This window comes from Helianthus annuus, chromosome 3, assembly GCF_002127325.2.
Source record: "Helianthus annuus cultivar XRQ/B chromosome 3, HanXRQr2.0-SUNRISE, whole genome shotgun sequence".
NCBI lineage: Eukaryota > Viridiplantae > Streptophyta > Magnoliopsida > Asterales > Asteraceae > Helianthus > Helianthus annuus.
In genome coordinates this window covers 29,250,795-29,272,518 of record NC_035435.2, presented here as the reverse complement: position 1 = coordinate 29,272,518, position 21,724 = coordinate 29,250,795, and the positions used below count along the sequence as shown (strand labels likewise).

The window sequence follows — 21,724 nt, the reverse complement described above, 5'->3', positions numbered from 1 at the left end:
TGGGCACGGGGCGTGTTCAGCGGGCACGGCCCCGTGCTGAGCTCTGCAGAAGCTGAAAAATCTAAAAAAAATCCTAAAAATTAAAGAAAAATAAAAAGATGATTAGGCCGTTGATTCCTAACTTTCTTAAAATCCTTGTGTCCCCGGCAACGGCGCCAAAAACTTAATGCGTGTCGGTGTGTATATATTTTAGATGTATAATTAAGCCCTTTTTACACTTTTAGCCAAGTTTTAAATTTATAAAACACGATATTTACTAACACTAAACACACATATGGGCAAGTGCACCCATCGTAGACGTAGTATAGTGTTGGTAAGATACCGAGGTCGTCCAAGGACACAAGAGCTTTTAATACCGGTTTATCCTCAACGTCTAACCAAATCAAAAAAAGTTAGAAAAATGTTTTAAACTAAGAAAAATAAAAACTAACTAAATGCTGAAAAATAAAATAAAATAAAAACAGATAGACAAGATGAATCACTTGGATCCGACACGTGTATTAGTATAACCTTTGATTATTTTCGCACTTTTGCACTTGTTTAAGAGATTATCTTAGTTATTGTAGTAGGCCCCTCTTTTGAAGGCGACGTTACCCTCAACCCAGTAGTTTGAGTCAGCAAGGATACAATCCTAAAGGGTCGGATTATTGAAAGATAATGAATTAAGTTATTAATGCAAATTATGGTAGGCCCCGCTTTTGGCGGTGACGTTACCCTCGGCTAAGTAGTCTGAGTCAGCAGGGATACAGTCCTAAATAGCCGGGTTATAGTATTAATAGTAGTTAGCTTATGAGGGGGTCAAAGAGTTTGGATCCCCGCCATCCAATACCTATGGGCATTGAAGGAGATCCTACTAAAGTTGACCCAGGTCCCAAGCAGGACCTCTAAACGCTGAACAAGGGCAAGACCCTTACCAAACCGTTCCCTTAACCCCCGACCAGGTAGCCAACATACCTCCATATAGACCGTGGAGATATGAATGGTGAAAATCTTTTATTTTATATAGACAGTAAAATAACGCCAAGACACCACGGACAAACGATAAGGAAAGATCACCTTCAACATAAGTAACTAGTTATTAAAGTCATTAATACAAAACCAAATAAAAAGTGCAAAAGATTAAAAATAAAAAGTATTATACTAAACACTTGTCTTCACCAAGTGATGTAAGAGACTTAGGCAAACATGGCCTTGATTGTCAAGAACTCTTACGATCAATCTTGGATCCCGAGACGACTCACACACTCTACGATGGACAATGGATGATGGTGGTGGATGATGGTGTTATGGTGGTGGTGGGTGGTGGATGAAGTGTGAGAGAGGTGGTGTGCCAAGGGATGAGAGAGAATGAAACCAAGCTCCTCTATTTATAGGCTGAACAGAACGCTGGACACGGCCCCGTGTCCGCTGGACACGGCCCCGTGCCCGTCTGACATTCTCTCTCTTCATTAATTGTAATTGCGAATTACAATTAATGCGCCTGCTGTACTTTCAACACGCCCCCGTGCCCGCTGGGCACGGCCCCGTGGTGAGCAATGGAAGCTTCTACTGGTTTGTCTTTTCTGCTGCTTCCTGGGCACGCCCCCGTGTTCGCTGGACACGGGGCGTGTTCAGACTCTGTTCTCTTCTCTTTGTCTTGGGAGGTGCCGTTGAGGGTCCGGGCAATTTACTTTTGTTCCTTTTCTTGTATTTATGGTAGAATTAGTGGTCTTTTTGCTTCTTTTGTGATTTTGAGCTCATTTCATCCTGAAAATACAAAAGGAAGACAAAAACACTCTTTTTCCAACATTAGTACTTAAAAAGGGTTAATTTTATGCCTTAATTGATGTGTTTTATATGTTGCATTTTACACACATCAAAAACGAAAGACTGTACTATTGTTGACGGCTTGCTGGAGAATAGAAGTTAACACTTCCATAACAAGGGTGAATAAATACGGGGAGATGGGATCTCCCTGTCTCAAGCCCCGCTGGCCTTTAAAATACCCATGAATATCACCATTTATACTTATCGAATACGATGCAGACGTCACACATGTCATAACCCATTCAACCAGTTGACAGTGAAACCCAAAACCCAAGAGAGTCGCACGGAGAAAGTCCCAATCAACCGTGTCATACGCTTTCTGTATGTCAACTTTGAAAGCACACCTAGGAGGCCCTGTATTCCTATGGTAATTATGAAGCAATTCCTGAGTTAACAGGATATTATCCGAAATTCTAATACTTGATACTCTAATACATTATGGTCGTTTTTGCCATGATTCTAGTCGCATTGGACCATGAGTATTGAAAACCATAAAAAAATATAGTACAGGTTAAACCTATGCGAGTTAGAGATCACTTGCTTGATCCTTCAATGTACCTGGAACGTCTCAAGGGACACATGGTGGAAACTCGACGCTGCTCACGTGGTTTAGACGTGTAGACATTAACGTAAAAAATTACAAAACGCATAGATGAGGATAAGCAAAATAATAACGAATACAATATGGATATCATAAAGTAATTACCTCATGTGATTAATGATTTATAGCACGTGAGGTTTGGTCCAAACATCATGTTTCATTCAATCAGGTTTGAGCCTGGAGTCTCACTGGAAGCAGAGTCTATATTTCTACGGGGTAGAGGTAAGATTGTCTATATCTTACCCTCCTCCGACCCTACCTTAGCTTTGCTATTGGTAGAATTTACTGAGTATGATGATGATCATGTATCATTCAGGTAATACTTGGTTTCTAAAATATTAGGAATTAAAAGCTACAACATAACTCATTGGCTAGAAATAGCTTTTTCTCCTCAGTAACATTTTGAAACCCATCAACACAAAAATTCAGAAAACTTATTTATGACCTACGTTTTAAAAAAAAGAGTAAATTACAAGTTTTGTCTTTTATGTATGTCCCAAATTGCAGGCGCTGTCCTTTGTCTTTAAAATTGATGAGTTTTGTCCTTAATGTTTGCAAATCTTGCACGTTATGTCCTTTAGGCCAAACCCAGTTAGATTTTTTGGTTAAAACTGATCATGTGCAAGGCACATGAGGGTATTTTAGTCATTTTACATACCCAAGGACTATTGAGCAAATCACTTAATATAAAGGACTAATGTGCAAAAATCATTTATAGAAACTGATGAAGACCAAATATTCAGAAACAATATGGAGACCAAATCTTCACCGGTCACCACCATGTGCCACCACCACCACCACCGCCTTCATGTACACCACCACATTCTGCCACCACCGCCATCTTCACCACCGCCTTCATGTACACCGCGTCTTCACCGCCATCTTCACCACCGCCTTCATGTACACCACGTCTTCACCGCCGTCGTCTTCACCACCGCCGTCTTCCGATGAGGCATCTGATTGAACAATCCACCACCCAGGTTTTTTTTAGAGATAGAAATTTTTTGAGATAGAAATTTGTTGAGATTTTGGGATCTTTTTAGTTTACTTTTACTGTAGTTACTTTCGACAGGTTTTTCACGAATTTGAACAAGATTTAGGTTGAATTTTGTTATGACCTCTGCTATGGATTTTTTTCTCTTGATCATCAATTGTTGTTGGGGGTTTTGGATATTTTTGGTTTTGGGGATTTTTGGGGGTTTTTGATCTGGTATTTAGGTTTTTGATTTTTGGGGGGTTTTGATGCAAGTAGCAGTGAGCAGAGGAGGTGGAGGTGGAGGGTGGTAGTGGCGGTGGAGGGTGGTGGCGGTGGAGGGTACTGGTGGTGGTGATGGAGGTTAAAACTTGTAATTTACTCTAGTTAAAATAATAATAATATTTTTAATTATTTTGTTTTATTTTTTAAATACTATTAAATAAATGAGGTAAAAAGACTAAAATGCCCTCATGTGCCTTGCACATGATCAGTTTTAACCAAAAAATCTAACTGGGTTTGGCCTAAAGGACATAACGTGCAAGATTTGCAAACATTAAGGACAAAACTCATTAATTTTAAAGACAAAGGACAACGCGTGCAATTTGAGACATACATAAAGGACAAAACTTGTAATTTACTCTAAAAAAACTTGTTTCTTTATTTCATTTTATTTTGTCTTTTTCACATTTACAAAAAATATTCTACAAAATTTTCTCTTGCTATTGGGCAATATCTTTTTTTCTATGGGCCTTTGATATAAAGCCCAACCCATGTCAAAACAGTTGAAAATAAAATACCTAGATACAGAATAAACCCTAAAAACTGGTGGTTCCTCTCTCTCTCTCTCATCCGGCAGGTTGGTTCATCGGAGATCGTCAGCCATGGTAAACCCTACAACTTCTCCTATCTTCCAAATTTATAGTAGGTTTCAGATCATTAAGGTTTGGATTAGATCGTGTATTTGATTCAGTTTTTAGTATGTTGAGCTCGAATAGCTTAAATATCGACCTAATTCGTGATAGTATTTCTTATAATTGAGAGTTTGAATGACTTTGGATTCATGTATTTTGTGCCGAAGTGGTTTTTTTACTATTGACATTCGCATCTTATTGATTATAGACTTCAATTGCTGTTCATGTTTCGAATTTGTTATTTGAGATAAGAGTTTAACACTTAGATTATTTGACAAGTGTTAGTGACTGTTAATATACTGCATTTTGATGATAACTGATTTGCAGTTTTTGTAAAATCTGATTATCTTTTCTATCTGTTATGACTTTCACCTCCATTGGATGTTTAACAAGGATAATTTGTGTAGTTTGACTCCTCAATAAGAGATTATATGTTGTATGCTAGCGAAAGTATAAAAGAACTTCCGTTCCGTCGTGTAATCACCTTAAATGTTGAATGAATTACATAATCATCTGAACAAAATTTTATTCCAATCACCTCAGATTGTTATTGGTTGCATTATGGTATAAATTGCTAGCATTTCTTTTTTTTTTTTTTTTGGGATCCAGAAACCATGAACTTATGCTGTTCATTTCTTATGTTTATAAAGATTCAAATATATCGCAAGTTCATGATCATACCATAGTTGTCAATAGCGACCGAATCGCTATAGCGCGCTACATACCATATAGGTCTAGTGTTGCTATTAGGGTTGTAGCGATGGATAGCGAGAATAGCGACACTTTTTTTAGCAATTAAACATGGCTATAAAATAGCTGGATTTTAGATTTCTGTTGAATATACATGTAAAATAGGATATATACCAGGGTATTTTGATATAATATACATATACAACTAAAAAAAGTTCTAGTGCATCGCTATTTATCGCTATTCGATATGTAGCATATAGGCACCTTATCGCTCTTTGTCGCTATTAGCCATCAACAACTATGGATCATACTCATAGAAGTCTTGGTCATAGATGGTTTTGTTTTGGCAGTTGGCACTATGCTATGTTGGTTCATGATGGTTGGGTAAAATACTGACTTGTCGTTCTGCTCTGTTGTGCAGTTTATTATTGTAGCATTGTTTGAGGATTTTTAATTTGATGATTTTCGTTAATTTTTGAAAATTATGTCGTTAAAGTTAAATGTTTTCTTTTTCGCAGGTTAATGTTCCAAAAACTAAGAAGACTTACTGCAAGAACAAGGAATGCAGAAAGCACACATTGCACAAGGTGACACAGTACAAGAAGGGTAAAGATAGTTTGGCTGCACAAGGGAAACGTCGTTATGACAGGAAACAGTCAGGATATGGTGGTCAAACCAAGCCCGTCTTTCACAAGAAGGTCGGATCTCATACCTCTGGTTTATTGCTTTGCTTTTTGAATTTTTTCTATACAGGTCAAAATTGAACTAGTTTGGTTTGGACCTTCTGATTGTAGTTTTTAAATAATTAGAGTTTTTTTTTCTTTTTTTCTTTAATGTATACAAAAAGTTCTCATAACACCAAAAAATGATTTATTCAATGAATTGTTTTGTTCACAAAAAAAAAAAGAAACAATTTTTTAAGTCTTTTGGCTAGTTACCATCCTCAAATGTTTAGAATTTATTGAATGAATTGTTTTATTCACAAAAAAAGAAACAACTTTTTTTTTTTTTTAAATTTTTGGCAAGTTACCATCCTCAAATGTTTACAATGCACTGTTATTATTTTTATGATTAAATATTGTAACATTTCAACAGGCTAAAACCACCAAGAAGATTGTGCTAAGGTTGCAATGCCAAGGTTGCAAGCATGTGTCCCAGCATCCAATTAAGGTTAGCTTTTAATTTTTAATGGTGTTTTTTGTTTTTTTTTATATACTTTTGTTGTTTGTAATTTTTTTTTTCTTATGTTATGTGCAGAGGTGCAAACATTTTGAAATTGGTGGAGACAAGAAGGGCAAAGGAACATCACTTTTTTAAGCAATATTCATGTGTTATTTTAGTATGTTTAGACCTATATATGTTTCAAGTTTTTATGCAGGTTTAATGTTGCAAACTTTAAAATTTGTGTTTAAGGTTTTATTTTTGTTTATCTAAATTAAAAAACAAATTTATATATATTCTGGTTAGGCCATCTGATTTGAGACTAACAAAACTCCTAATTACCAAAACATTTTACCATTGTATGCAAAATATGCTAGTGCAACAAAGTATAAAACCATTGTCTTATCTAACTGAAATGCTTATTTCATAATAAAGTAAATATTTCTGGTACAGCTATAAAAACCATTAGATTGAATAAATCTATTAGCAGGATAAAAGGGACTGCACAAACAGGGGAAACACATTATCCTAACTATCCTAGAGGTCTTATTTAAAAAGTTAATAAGTTAATAAGCCATTTCTAAACTCAATCCCAAACACCCCCTAACTATCCTAGAGGTCTTATATCGCCTAAACTGGCTTCATTTGTAGATGTTGAAAGTTTCATTGAGCCGCATGTAAGAATACAGAATTCATCAAATGGTTCAATTTGTAAGTGATAATCTTCAGATTTATACTCTCGAACAAATAGATTTTCACCACACGTGTATGGGATGTAATCGACAAGCTTTAATCGAGAAGGGTTATCAAACTAATAAAATCGCATTGGTAACGTAATGGACAAGCTGTAATCAAGAGAGAAAGATGGAAACGCCCCTGAACGACTGAACCTCTTCAAGAAAATTCTTCACAGAGATGCCAAGAGAATGAACAGGCGACGACGTGGGACTTGAATTATCATTTTTGGAAGAGAATGAACAATGATGTCAAGGGTTTCTTTGTTATGGAAGGATATATGCAATTGTAGTTTCTGGTTGGGTAAATATGCAATAAAAAAATCTTGTGATTTTTCCCTAAAGTTCAATCCATCATTTTGAACTGTAAGTGCCAAACTAGCTGGATTGCTTCAGTTTGGTTGGTTTGATATGTATATACTCCCTTTATAATTTAGCATGTATACTCCTTTTATAAGAGATGGGTCAAATCCTAAATGTAGGGTATAAGTTGTGTCCGGTTGAAACACTACCCATATATTTTATTTGTGTTAAAAACGTAATTTAAACCTGGACACTCTTAAAATCATGTCATATTCATGATTTGTTTTGAGTCGACCCGTGTAATGTTTACTTGTGAATGAGTAACACTACATGAGGAGTTAAATAAACAATGATCTTAACTCAAATGAATTATTTTTTTGCAATTGCCATCTTTTTAATTCATCTCTAATCTTCGATTTATAATCTTGAATGTTCATATTTAGTTCGTTATTACAGGATTGGACCGGGTGGAAAGAGTTTGAGAAAACATATAACTAGTTAAAAAAGACGAATTAGATTATGATAATCTCAACTATAACACATCGGCTGCTAATAATCCATACGGGCAACGTGACCAATGACACTTCTTACTTTCACTTTCGTCGTCGAGGTTAACCTCACTTTAACGACGTCTATACTAACCTTTATTTATGGCATTATATATACACACACACACAAAAAAAAAAAAAAAAACCAACTTGGGTTTGTAACCTTTCGTTTAAAAGTCACGTCGGTTAGAAATTATATGTATAAGTTTGCACCCCTTCGTTTAAAAGTCACGTTGGTTAGAAATTATTAAGCCATAGTTAAAAATTATACAAATCATAAAATGCAATCGGTTGGCGTGATGGTCACGTCTGTTCAACAAACAGGAAACCCTGGTTCAATTCTTCTTCACATCGTTTCTACTTTTTTTACCAAACCCACCAAAATCGTTTCGTCCTTTTTTTTCCTTCTCTTTTTTTTTCCAAACCCATCGAATCATTAAATAGGCATATCATTAATGTCTGTATTGCCATTTCAATTCAAAAATGAAACTTTTTGAATCTAGGTCTCTGAGATTTTATTTTTGTTGTCATTTTCATCCAATTGGCAAACAAGGTTAGAATTTTCTGTTAACTTTTCTCTTTTTTTGTCGTTTCCCTCATTTAATTAAAATATATTATCGTATAAAATGACGATTATTCCCATCATTTAAATGAAGAAACCGAAAAAAGGGGTAGTAGTTAACGGAAAATTCTAACCTAATTTGCCAATTTGATGAAAATGACAACAAAAATGAAACATCAGGAACTCAGATGCAAAACGTTTGTTTTTGGACTCGAGTAGTAAAAGTGGCCTAAACTCAAGGACCATTTTGGCATTTTACACTTGGTGTTTTTATTTTTATAGCTGAATCATTTCAAACGAGTGATTCTATTTACACCCAACTTGTTGCTATTTACACCAAGTGATGTGATATTAATAAATTTAAATTTGTGTTTTTCTTTTACAATTTTCAATATATAATGTTTTATTAAAAAACGAATACGGTTTTGTAATATGCTTATTTTTATCTACATTTTGATATAAATTTTATAAAAAAAACATAATATAAAATTTTACGACTTATAAAACGTTATATTTGATACCGCTCCGCAGAAACAAGCAAAACAACAATTGTCTAAAAGCGTCAATACCCGATTTTGTAGAACCCGGTTCCATAACCGGAACTGGGTATTCAAAAAACCCGATTTGTGCACCACTAATTATATGAGTCATGTTAGCATTTTTAAAATCAACACCCGCTAAAACCTAAATAAAAAAGCTTTTTAAAACCCTTCACCCTAGACAGGTTAACAAGTCACCTTGTCTATCAAACATGTCGAGTCAAGGTTAGCTATACATTAAACTAGTCATGTTTGAGTTGAACTTTTTAATATAAGGTTAGCCGACCCATAACACTAAACGAGGTTAGAATTTTCTGTTAACTTCCCCCTTACATGTGAAATGTATTTTATCTATATGTCGGTCACGGGCAACATTTCAGATGTTGATATCACACTTAAACCAAGTTTAAAACAAACTTAAAAAACGGTTGAAAGTAGTCAAGGGACTAGGCTCATAATCAAGAAATGTGAAAGCAAGCAAACATAATTTATAAAAAAAAAAAATGGCTTCTTATTAGCCAAATAATCTTAAAAACTGTGAAAAATTATTTCAAACAAGGACCCATGCCATTACCAGATCAGATGAGATCACAGAGGACCTGGAAATATCCCATTCTCTCTCTGCTCATTCCACCTGTCAACCTACAACACCATCATAAAACACTCCATTTAACATGTAAAACATAGCTCTAAAAGAAGAACGGGTCAAATGGATCAACGGGTCAACCCAATTGAATGTTGTACAGATACAATAAAGGAAACTAGATTATCATTGTATTAATTTTGCTTACCCATTCACCGGGGCAAAGAGAGCGATAGAATTTGGCAAACTTCTCGCATTCAGAAGCATCATCACCCTTGGCCGCAACACACCTGCAATTTTAAAGTAAGATGAATGTATATTTTACCATTAGGGGACTGTTCCACTCCAATCTCAAACATATGGAAAACCCGACAAATATTAAAAGGTTGACGACAGTATCACCATAGATTCCTAAAGCATACTGAACAAATATTGTAGAGTTTTTATCGTTTAAAGCCGCTAAAAACAGCATGTTAAAATAGTGACGATGTACTGTACCTGTGAAACTCTACATAGCGAGTGAAACAGTGTCTGCTTTGGTTTGTTGTTGGGAAACGGTAGTCAGCTGGTGCAGTCTTCAACTCGATCTGAAAATAGCATGAAATAAAATAAAACCATAAAACGTGGTCTAATAGTTTAAAACATAGTTATTAAAGGCGCGAAGCGCACTCTAGGCGCATAGGCTCCGATTAGGGCCTAGGCGATAGGCGCAAAAAAAGCGTGGGCCCGAGAAAAAAAAAGCGCAATTAAATAAAAAAATTAAAAAGTTTAAGGGAATAAAGTACTCAAAACCAAAACAATAATGTTCATACTAGCACTTAAAAGGTCTCAGATAACAAAATACTTAAAACCAAAATGTTTATAGCACTTAAAAAGTATAAGATAACAAAATACTTGGAAACCAAATTAGAAATAATAAGCTGATAATGAATACGAACAAAACTAAATTAAAAAAATACTGCAGAATATGTAAGAATTAAATCAGAAATATACTAATTTGGATTTGAAAATTTCAAACTGAGATCTGGATCATTAGTGATATAATCGGATGGTTATCCCTATAAATACTGCAGAATATTAGGGATTTGTGAATTAAAAGAACCTTTTGATTCGTATTAGTTGTGCGCTATATTTACCTAGGAAGTAGGAGCGCAGTTAATTCGCATCGCTCTAAAAAATCGCCTAGGCACCAAAAGCGTGCGCTTTTGATAACTATGGTTTAAAATTATGTTTTTATGTAAGTATAAATCTAAAACTGTTAACATTAAGGGTGGTAATTTCTGAAACGACCCGAAACACGACACAAGCACGAAAAAAATCAGATTTTGGGTTGTCGTGTTCAGGTTGACATGTTGAAAGTCTAAACCATTTCACTAATCAAACCGCTTCAATAAATGTTGATTGTTTGACCTAATTCCATTTCTCATATATATGTGAATACTAAACCTAGATTCTGTATACCATATCGTAGTAAACGAAATGTCAATCTCAATATCAAACAGGCATAACCAAACTAGAAGTGGAAACCTAATCATACACAGCAAGTATTCTAACACAATCAAATCATGAATCTATTGATCCAAAACACGAATAGCAACAATGGACTGATCATAACCTGCAGGGCACACTAGGTGGATATTTGTAATCACCGCACTGTATTTCCTCTCTTGTGCTTATCCCTATGAATTCGGACTATGTTACAACACCATATTCAAACAAATTCTTCATAACCTCCACTACCATAACACTAAACTATCAACACAGAAAGAAAAACTTCAACAAACGTGAATGATTTGACCTAATTCCATTTCTCATATTGTTGATAACAAAACCTAGTTTCTATATATCAAATCGCAATAAACAAAAGGTCAATCTCAAAGTAAGACATGCATAATCAAAGTAGAACTAATAACCTAACCGTACACAGCAAGAAGCACAATCAAATCGAGAATCTATCGATCCAAAAACGTGAATAACAATGCAGATTATAATTGAGTTGTTTGTCATAGGTCATACACAGATCAAACATAAATTTGAAACATGAATGTAAAACACCTCCAATTATTATAACACCATACTATCAACATAGGGATGACAAATTCAACAAGTGTCGATTATTTAACTTAATTCCATTTATCATATTACTGTAAACTAAACCTAGATTCTATATACCAAATTGCAATAAACAAAACGTCAATCTCACAGTAAACCAGGCATAATCAAAGTAGAACTGAAAACCTAGTGAAGTAGTGAGCAAAAAACACAATCAAATCATTAATCTATCGATTCGAGAACGTAAATAGCAATGCAGATAATAATCAAGTTGTACATCATACAGAAATCAAACATAACTTTGAAACATGAATGTAAAACATTGAAACAACACCATATTCAAACAAAATTCTCTATAATATCCATTATTATAACACTATACTATGCAGTTATAGCGGTCCAAAATCGAATAGCGGTCAAGGTCCGCTATATGATATATAGGTTATAGCGGTGGTATAGCGGTAATTTTTATACCATGCATAATTTATGTATTTTTATATATATAAATATATATCTTTGAAAAATATTAATAGTAATATCAAAATTCATAGTAATATCATTCTATTATCAAAAACCTGTTGCAAATCTAACATAATTTAAGAATTAACACAATCAAACACCTACCTACGTTACTGTGTTGCCTCATTCTACTGCGTTACTGCTATAACCGCTATATAGGTTTCCAAATAGCAGCCAAATAGCGGTATTTACCGGTATTTAGCGCCGCTAATAGTGGAACCGCTATAGGCCACCGCTATTTGGACCGCTACACACCCTGAGGTCCGCTAACCGCTATAGCACCGCTATTGACTGGGAAGAAAATTTCAACAAGTGTCCATTATTCGACCTATAAAGAATCATTATCGGATCAAACTCCATATCTCACATCATTAAAAAGTAAAAACTAAACCTAGACTATATACCTCATATCACAACAAACAAAACGTCAATCTCAAAACTAAAAACCTAATCGCACTCATAAATTATTGAAGCACAATCAAATCATGAAACTATCGATCCAAAAACGCGAATACCAAGGCAGTTTATAATCGATTTGTTCATCATATCATTAGAAACTAAACCTAGATTCTGTACACCAAATCGCGATAAACGAAACATCAATCTCAAAGTAAAACACGCATAATTAAAGTAGAACTCAAAACCTAATCGAATCGTGAATCTAGAAAAGGCGACTAGAAATGCAGATTAAACAGAAAATTAAAAGATGAATGTAAAACATATGCATCATCAAAGTAGAAGAAAGAATCAATACCTCAGCCATGAATGTTGATCTGAATAGAATGGAAACGAAGAAGATGATGAAAGCTTTTGATTGATTGAAGCGCACACAAACAATATTATGCGTTTGACGAAGACGAAGGAAAATATAGGAAATGTTACCATCGCACCCCCTCAAGTCTTAATAAGTTTACATCTACCACAAAAACTAAAAGACCACTTTTGAGTTTTGTATTCAGTAACCCGACTCTGATACCAAGTTATAACGTAATCGGCTTTGTTTTCAAGTTTAACAACGCGTTTTGATCTTGTGTTCCGTATAAAAACTAAGCACCGTGTGGCAGTTAGTGGGGGACCCGGGATGTTTTTTTTTTTTCCAATGGGTCACATTTTTTCGATGGTCAGATTTCTCATGACCATACATTAAAATTTTCATGTTGGTTGTCGTTCGGGACTCGTGGCTGGAAAAGCTTTTCTAGCAAATAAGGCCATGCACAAATCCAAGAAAATGTTTTGATAAAAGACAGTAACTAGAGCGAATTCATATGATGTATAAACTCTCTTAATAGAGTGCTAATTTGAACCAAGTGAGATTCAGATTAAAGCAATTTTGCAATAAATGATAGTTCTAAAACTAGAAGCACAAATATGTCATTGTTATCTCTGAATTTTATGAATTGGATTAAGAATCTTCTTCAAATCAAACACCAATAATATTTGTATTTGTATAACAATACAATATAAAGAAAATGTAAAATAGTCATATAAGAACCTAAGCTAGGGATATAGAATTTGTCTCCTCAAAGCCTGTCTAAAATCTACAAACATAAATGACAAAAATTCACCTCTAAAGAATGATCACATTCAAGTCCTAATCAATAATCAAAACAATAAATCACACAAAATTTGGAATAAGCTCTCCAGTTTATTAATTCTAAAAATTTTACTCAAAACCAGATAAAACGCTCATAACCATAAGCACAAGATTAAGTAGATTATATAGTACATAAGTACTCAGCGACAATACAACAACACGAAGCACTTACCAGGAGTAGTTTTCTTGACCGACGCGGAGAACATGGTATCAACTTTGTTTTTCACCTTTTTAGTCTTGAAAATGGATAGATGAACGTCTCTTTCTGAAGGGCTCATTCAACTTGCTTCAACAACTTTCTCTATTTTGTTGACATCTTCAACTCGGCTTCTAGCACGAGGGATTGGAGAAAACCATGTGGATCTTGAAGAAATTCGAGAATCACAAGTGACTGAACCAGTTGTTCAGACAGAACCAGAAGTAACTGGTCTAGTTGTTGAAGTTGAGCCTTAGAGGACTCAAGAAACAACAGAAACACCAAGTGTTCGAAGAAGTATTAGGGATCGTCGTGCACCTAAAAGGTATGACGATATCTTCATGATTGATGAAGCTGAACCTGCTACTTACAAAGCTGCAATGTTGGATTCAGAATCCAAGAAATGGCAAGAAGCCATGAATGCAGAGATGCAATCCATGTATGATAACCAAGTCTGGGATTTGGTTGATCTTCCTACCGAAGGTCGGACTGTAGGAAACAAATGGATCTTCAAGAAGAAGAATGGCATGGATGGAAATGTGCAAACCTACAAAGCAAGGCTTGTAGCAAAAGGGTTCACTCAGACTCAAGGAGTTGATTATGAGGAAACTTTCTCGCCAGTAGCCATGCTTAAGTCTATTAGAATTCTACTTGCTATTGCTACATATTATGACTATGAGATATGGCAAATGGATGTCAAGACCGCGTTCCTTAATGGACACTTACTTGAAGATGTCTATATGGCTCAACCTGAAGGTTTTGTCAATCCAAATAATCCTAATAAGGTGTGCAAGCTAAATAAATCCATCTATGGATTGAAGCAAGCATCTCGCAGCTGGAATCTTCGTTTTAATCAGAAAATTAAAGAGTTTGGCTTCATTAAAAACCAAGATGAACCGTGTGTTTACAAGAAATCTAGTGGGAGCCATATCACTTTTCTAATTCTGTATGTAGATGACATACTAATCATTGGAAACAATATCCCTATGCTAAAAGATGTTAAGGCTTGGTTGGGAAAATGTTTTGCAATGAAAGATCTTGGTGAAGCCGCTTATATTCTAGGAATAAAGATTTATAGAGATAGATCAAAGCGGTTATTAGGTTTAAGTCAAAGTACATATATTGATAAGGTCATACGACGCTTCTCAATGCAAGACTCAAAAGGGGGCTCTTGCCCATGGCACATGGAACCATTCTTAATGGCGAGCAGTGTGCTAAGACCGAAGAGGAAAAGAAGAAAATGGAAAGAGTTCCATATGCTTCTACTATCAGTTCCATCATATACGCCATGTTATGTACCAGACCTAATGTCTCGTATGCTCTTAGCATGACGAGTAGATATCAACAGAATCCAGAAGAGAGTTACTGGGCTGCAGTGAAGAACATTCTTAAGTACTTAAGAAGGACTAAGGACATGTTTTTAATATATGGAGGACTGGATGAGGAGCTATCAGTTAAGTGTTATACTGATGCAAGTTTCCAGACTGATCGTTACAATTCAAGATCACAGACGGGATATGTTTTCATTCTGAATGGTGGGGCTGTTACTTGGAAGAGCTCGAAGCAAAGTGTGGTTGCTCAATCCACCTGTGAATCAGAATACAATGCTGCATCGGATGTTGCTAAGGAGGCTGCCTAGATGAAGAAGTTCATTCCTGATCTCGACGTTGTGCCTAACATAAAGAAACCAATCGAGATGCTGTGTGACAATACTGGTGCCATTGCTCTTGCAAAGGAACCAAGGTCGCATCAAACCACAAGGCATATACTCAGAAAATTCCACTATATTAGAGAGATAATAGAGCGTGGAGACATCGTAATAAGCAAAGTTCATACGGATCTAAATCTGGCTGACCCCTTTACTAAGCCTCTACCTCAAGCTAAACATGAGGAGCATGCTGGAAAAATAGGGCTTAGATTTGCTACACAGTGGGCATGATCTGTAGTTAGTATTGGTGTTTTAATTTTGAACTACAACAGTTACATTGAAATAGTTATTTGATTTATTGGTTAAATGCAAGTTTAATTATTTTGTAACTGTGTACGTTATTTGTATGTTTATATCCTTGAATAAGCGTATTCTAAAATATCCGTAGTCGATCAAATTACATGGGAATGAATTTGAATGTAAGACTATTGTGAATTGAGATGATTGTATTCATGAGATGAATAACTCAAGAGTTTGAGAATCAAAATTCACAGATATCACTAGGGAATGATATTGGATGTGACTCGCTTCAAAACGATCTCCATGGATCTAAGTCATGAGATGTTTTGATATTGATATGTTCAATCCGTCCTTTTTCCTTAGGCACATATTAAACTACATTGATCAAAGACAATCTTTGATGTTATCTAACATTGTCTTGAAACATGGGTAGTAATCCGGGTAGCGTTGGGAGGAATCCAAGGTTAAGTGGGAGTTGTATAATGCTGATGGAATTCTGTACTCCTATGAGATTAGAAGTTTAGACATTCTGGCGCCCTCGTTAACTCAAACTGGAATAAACGCGTGGCCACGCTCGGACTAAAAGTAGTTCGTTAGACCACTTTGAATTAAAGACGAGAATAGAGAATGGTTTATCAGTATATAAGAATTAATGATCCATGTCTTATGATCAACAAATGTTCTATATAGAAGGGACTTATTGATAGAATTATCAGGGCTATAGTATTTGGTTAAGTAAAGTGTTACTTGAACGCAAAGAACTAGTTGACGACTGTAAAGTGTCATGCCGTGTTAAGAGCAGTGCGATGCAGCTAGGCGTCCAACTCTGCACATGTTGACTCAGTTAATTAAAATCGTCCAAGTGGGAGATTGTTCGATATATGTATGTCCGACCTTAATTAAAGTCAACATAACTAACTCGGTACGATCCGAAGAGTTACACGTTGGTACACTAATCGTATATGTTCAGGAGTAGGTAGATTATTATTTGTGAAATAATAATAGTTTAAACCCGAGGGACTTAATATTAATTAGATTATTATTAAGAGGATTATAATTGTATAATCTTAAAGGGCCTTAATGTAAGATTGGGTTTTATAAAAGGATGTTTAAGGTGGAAACCCTAGACACACTTTTATAAAAACACAAAACCCTAGCCACCCTCCTAAGCTTGGCCGCCATCCTCTTGCCGTCGACCAAGCAACACCGCCGCCTCCTTCTTGGCCGGTTCTACTCTCGGGTATCTCGTGCTCGGTTGTGAACTTCCTACTAGCGAGGATTCGTTGTAACCCGCGTGTTACAATTCCGGTGTAGTCGTCAAAGGTTGATTACTAAAACCCTCTATGGTTGTTTATTCTTTTTATTTGTTTATACATGTATAAACCTTGATCCTGATTGGGAATATTTATTAATCGGATTAATAAATCAAATTTATATAATCGGCTTTTGGTAAATTATATAAACCGCTTCCGCTATTATTTTGATACCATGATTCCCAACAAAGGAAATATTGAGCTTGATATGTGGTTGGATGGGTGCATCAAGGTCTAGCTACAATGGACCAATTCTTGAAGCGGTACGCCAAGATGCTCACAAGGCTGTTGATGAGATTCTATACCGGGCACCAAACACAATCAACTGGAAGGATGAAGAAAGCCATAATGTTATTCAGTTAGCAATAATAAATCGTTCAGGAAACCTTATCCAGCACATAGTTGAGCATATAGAGTCTTATAGAACAATAAAAGATTCTTCTATGAATAATCCGGTGCACTTGGCTGGAAAATTGGCACCCTCATTTGTACTCGGTCGCACTCACGCGCAGCACTTCAACCACAACATGAGCTCCAATGGCATGAGGTATGTGACAAATTAGCTATCAATCTTCGTGTTGTTTAATTCGCAGAAGCACAAAACGAATATGAAAATTAAAACCTAAGAATCATCAAACAACCTATAGTGCCAGTAGCCAACAATCCAAGAAACTTAGTGACGGGAAAAAATGTGTAAAACTGGCTGCAGTGGCGGAACCAGAAACTTATATCTGGAGGGTCAACATGTATTTTTTTGTATTTGTTCTTTTAAGATATATTTTTATTGAGTAGATAATTAATAAAGAAATAATAAAAACTAAATAAATTAATAAGAATCAGATAAATTAAAAAACTTAATAAACTAGTTATAAAAATTGTCGCCGCGTTGCGGCGAACTTATTTTGTTATTTAGTCTGTATTATATGTGTTTGAAATCACTAAGAACGCATTGCACATGGAACTGCTGACAAAAATAAAAAGAGAAAAAAACACTAAAAATAATCGAAAGAAAATCAACTAAAAAGTTGTATGGTAATGATGTTGTTCGGTAGAAACTCGTAGTCAGAGATGAGCAAATAGTAATGGGTACCGGTACCGAATTTCCTGAACCGAAAGATCTTAAGTACCAGTTCGGTACTGACGTTTGGCGTTCCTGATACCGGTTCGCTACAGGTTTTTACCTTCATATACCGATACCGTAATCGGGGTATCAGTTGGCACCGAGCTCATCCCTATCCCTAAAACTAAAAATAAAAGTTGTACGATACTGTTGTTGTTCGTACGGTACCCGTGATCAGGGATTAGCAAACGGTACTGGGTAGCAGTACCAAATTTCTCGAACTAAAGGACTATAAAGCTCAATCCGGTACCAACTTTTTGCATTTTATGTACCAGGCTGGTGCTGGTTTTTACATTCATGTACCGACAACGAACCCATATTTTTGATACAAATACCGGTTGAAACAGAACTTATCAGATTTAAAAAGTAAAGAAAATAACAATTATTATAGTATTAAAATAATAAAGCTAAAAAAAACTGTATATAATATTTTATTATATTATACCCTTATACAATTAGAAAGTTAGGTTATGTCCTATTTATTTAAAAGTCACACCCCTTAGTTTATGTTCCTCGCACCTTTTCATGTTACTACATAATAATTATATAATAATACTACAAAAAGTAAATTAAGAAACAATGGTTTGGATCACACCCCTTTGAAAAGTTATAACCCTTCAAATTACTTTTATATATATCGCATTCCTTGAAAAAAGTCACAACTTTTGAATCTATCACACCATTTCAAAAAATCACAACCCTTTAAATTACTTTTAAATATATCATATCTTTTAAAAAAAATCACAACTTTTGAATCTATCATACCCTTTCGAAAAGTCACAACTCTTTAAATTACTATTAAATAAATTATATCCCTTACAAAAAGTCACAACTTTTAAACATATCATACCAAAAAAAACACAGACTTTAAACTAAACACCCTTAAAAAATCGCAACCATTAGTTATTTATTTATAATTAAAAAAACAACATGATTTACCCCTTTACGTTACTCGACACATTACCATTAGTTATTTATAACCCCAACTTAGTATCCTTTTACATAATAAATTAATTTATTTTAGACTTCCAACACCAATCTGCAGCGTCGTCCAAAATCTTCACCGCCACCATTTTCCAGTAAGTATTCACATTCATTTCGTTAAATTGAATTAATTAATGTTTTCATACTTGAATTTCTAACTGTTCTTAGTGGTATCTTTGAATTCAATTGATTCATGTTAATTGCAATATAAAAAAGGAAACAAACTATAACCATGGAAAAGGTTCAATCGCTTGAACATATATTAAATTCAAGAAGGAAAAACCAACGAGCATGGACAAGTTTGAATTCATTGAACATAATCTAAAATATAAACTTTTGATGTCGGCCGAATGTTTGATTGGTTGGCGCTCAATAGGTATTAGGTAATAAGAAACCGATGATTTGAAAGACAAACGGAACAATAATTTGAACAGTCACAGTGTTAGAGTAAATTGATTTGAAGTAAAAGACATATGCATTAACATAAAAATTCATTTGGTTTCGCATTAAAGTAAAAGACTGATGCATTACGCTTGATGGAAAAATGATTTGAATGGGTTTTCAATCGAGTGTAGTATTCCGTCGTCTCCGAATCTGATTATCTAGACTCAGTTTATTTTCCAAATCTTGACCGTATTTGCTTCGTACCAAACATCAGGCTTTGTGCGAAACCATGATCTCGATTTCGAAATCTTAATTTTATTTGTTTGGGTACGATACAGTACCCTTTGCATTGTGATCCTGGTTTCGAATTGTATACTTGATTTTCTAGACAATTGAATTTAAAGGGTTTTTATGTTTGAAGAGAAAATCTAAACTTTGATCAGAATCTTTGCAAAACAAGTTTGGCCACTTAATTTAGTGCACTATGATTTACGGTATTAACAACACAGATTAGGGGTAAACAATTTTGGTGACCTTGAATCATCCCATATTTGGGTACCAATTTTTAATACTTATTGTTAATCCCAATATGTTTGCGAACACATGTTTTAATCCCCAAATATGTATTTTTAAAAATTTTGATATGTTTTTTAAAACATATTGGGAAATAACATTTTGTTTTTTCCTTCAAAAGTTTACGTTAACTTTTTGGAGTATCTTTTGCATGTAAACTATTACTGCCTGAACTTAGAATTATCGATTTATTAAAAATAAAAAATTTATTGCCCTGAAACATAGATTTACGAGTCGGTAACACTGTAATTGCTTTAGAAAAATTGTGAGTATGATTTGTAGTATCCTCTCAGTATGTATTTGTAAAACATGATAATATGTTTCATGTACATAACTATATGTTATAACACATACCACTAATTTAAGAACTGCACAGGAATAAAAAAACAATTTCCCTTACTAGAGAGTCCTTGCCAGTTTCATTTAACCAACATATGTGGTCTTCACATGAAAATAAGCTATTGAAATCACACTTTGAAAAGGCCTTTGTGTTTGGTTGCTAAATTCAAATTATAGTTTTTAGGAAGCAGCAATTGTCCATGTCTTTAATTGTTATTTGTACAAATAATAAGTAATAATAATCAACATCCCGCCGCAACGCGCGGGTTAGCGTCAACTCGTTATAATATATATTAAAACTACTCTTCAATACATTGGCTTTTTATAAATTAAAAAACTTAATAAATGACAAACATAAATCCATGTAAAAAAAGTTTAATTTAACTTTTTATCTGTTTTTATTATTAGATTTTTTAAATTTTATAAAGTCTATTTTATAATTTTAAAAGAAAAAGTCCAAGTTCTAAAAGGACAAAAAAAGAAAATGCGGAGAATTAACTATGCAGGCTTTTTATGTGTATATTGTGATAAAAGACCCTACTTACCCTTACATTACCTAATTGCCCATCATCTTGTTCACATCATCTCTCCACACTAATTCTTACCGGAAAAATGTTAAATCCACCATTCTTGCCGGAAAAACTTCCAACAACATTTCTTCACTTTCTCATTTTATACTAACGCCACCGAATGAAGACATCTTTGTTTAAACTTGACCGGCCTGACCCACTGGCCATGACCCGCCGGCCCAACCATCGGCCCAATGTTGAAGCGGCTCAAACAAGCGAACCGGCCCGCTCTTGTCTCCGGGTCCCGGCCGGCCCGGGTTTAAAACATTGCAGCCAACGCTGGCTAGCCCACTCCGTGGCAGCGTTGTCTTGGCGTTGCCCAGCCTGCGTCACTATAAAGCTCGGCGTGGGGCGGGGTGGGAAGATGACTTGGCTGGCTACCATTGGCTGTGACATATGACCGTTGGGCTAGCCGTTGGCCAACGGCTATTTAAAAAATATATTTATTTTATAATCTATATATATCAAACAATACCTACCATTTTTACTATCAAAAAATTCAAAAACCACTACAAACCTACAATGAATTTTTCAAGTTCAAGCGATTCGTATGAAAGATTTCTTTTGTCATCCTCATCTGACGACGGAGTGGAAGCTATTGTTGAAGATTCAGATGAAGGGACTTCCCAACCCGAACCAAAATAGAGAAAGTACATAGAGAGGGAACACGAAACCGCAAACGATTTGCTGGTAAGAGATTATTTCTCACCCGAACCAAC

General features: G+C 35.0%; 2 protein-coding genes across 3 annotated transcripts; one reads left to right on the top strand and one right to left on the bottom strand.

Annotated features, from left to right (window-relative positions):
* The first annotated feature begins 4,122 nt into the window (after window positions 1-4,122).
* LOC110928926 (60S ribosomal protein L44) lies at window positions 4,123-6,413 on the top strand. The gene is made up of 4 exons (XM_022171974.2): window positions 4,123-4,267; window positions 5,503-5,682; window positions 6,080-6,154; window positions 6,242-6,413. The coding sequence occupies exons 1-4, from the start codon at window positions 4,265-4,267 to the stop codon at window positions 6,299-6,301; spliced, it is 318 nt and encodes a 105-aa protein (XP_022027666.1). The 5' UTR covers window positions 4,123-4,264; the 3' UTR covers window positions 6,302-6,413.
* A 2,807-nt stretch (window positions 6,414-9,220) lies between these two features.
* LOC110928925 (cytochrome c oxidase subunit 6b-3) lies at window positions 9,221-12,884 on the bottom strand. Of its 2 annotated transcripts, XR_004889418.1 has the most exons (5): window positions 12,740-12,823; window positions 11,030-11,093; window positions 9,913-10,001; window positions 9,623-9,704; window positions 9,221-9,473 (listed from the first exon to the last, which is right to left on the bottom strand). XR_004889418.1 is itself a non-coding variant. In XM_022171973.2 (4 exons), the coding sequence occupies exons 1-4, from the start codon at window positions 12,746-12,748 to the stop codon at window positions 9,420-9,422; spliced, it is 234 nt and encodes a 77-aa protein (XP_022027665.1). In that variant the 5' UTR covers window positions 12,749-12,884; the 3' UTR covers window positions 9,221-9,419. The 2 variants fall into 2 exon arrangements, 1 of the variants encoding a protein (XP_022027665.1); XM_022171973.2 differs by lacking the exon at window positions 11,030-11,093 and having other exon boundaries at window positions 12,740-12,884.
* Between the last annotated feature and the right edge of the window lie 8,840 nt (window positions 12,885-21,724).

Excerpts from the sequence above, each read along its gene's own strand:
- LOC110928926 (XM_022171974.2), top strand. Across the intron at positions 5,683-6,079 it reads AGCCCGTCTTTCACAAGAAG|GCTAAAACCACCAAGAAGAT; the intron begins GTCGGATCTCAT and ends ACATTTCAACAG. Across the intron at positions 6,155-6,241 it reads TGTCCCAGCATCCAATTAAG|AGGTGCAAACATTTTGAAAT; the intron begins GTTAGCTTTTAA and ends TGTTATGTGCAG.
- LOC110928925 (XM_022171973.2), bottom strand. Across the intron at positions 9,705-9,912 it reads CGCTATGTAGAGTTTCACAG|GTGTGTTGCGGCCAAGGGTG; the intron begins GTACAGTACATC and ends TTAAAATTGCAG. Across the intron at positions 9,474-9,622 it reads CTCTTTGCCCCGGTGAATGG|GTTGACAGGTGGAATGAGCA; the intron begins GTAAGCAAAATT and ends ATGGTGTTGTAG.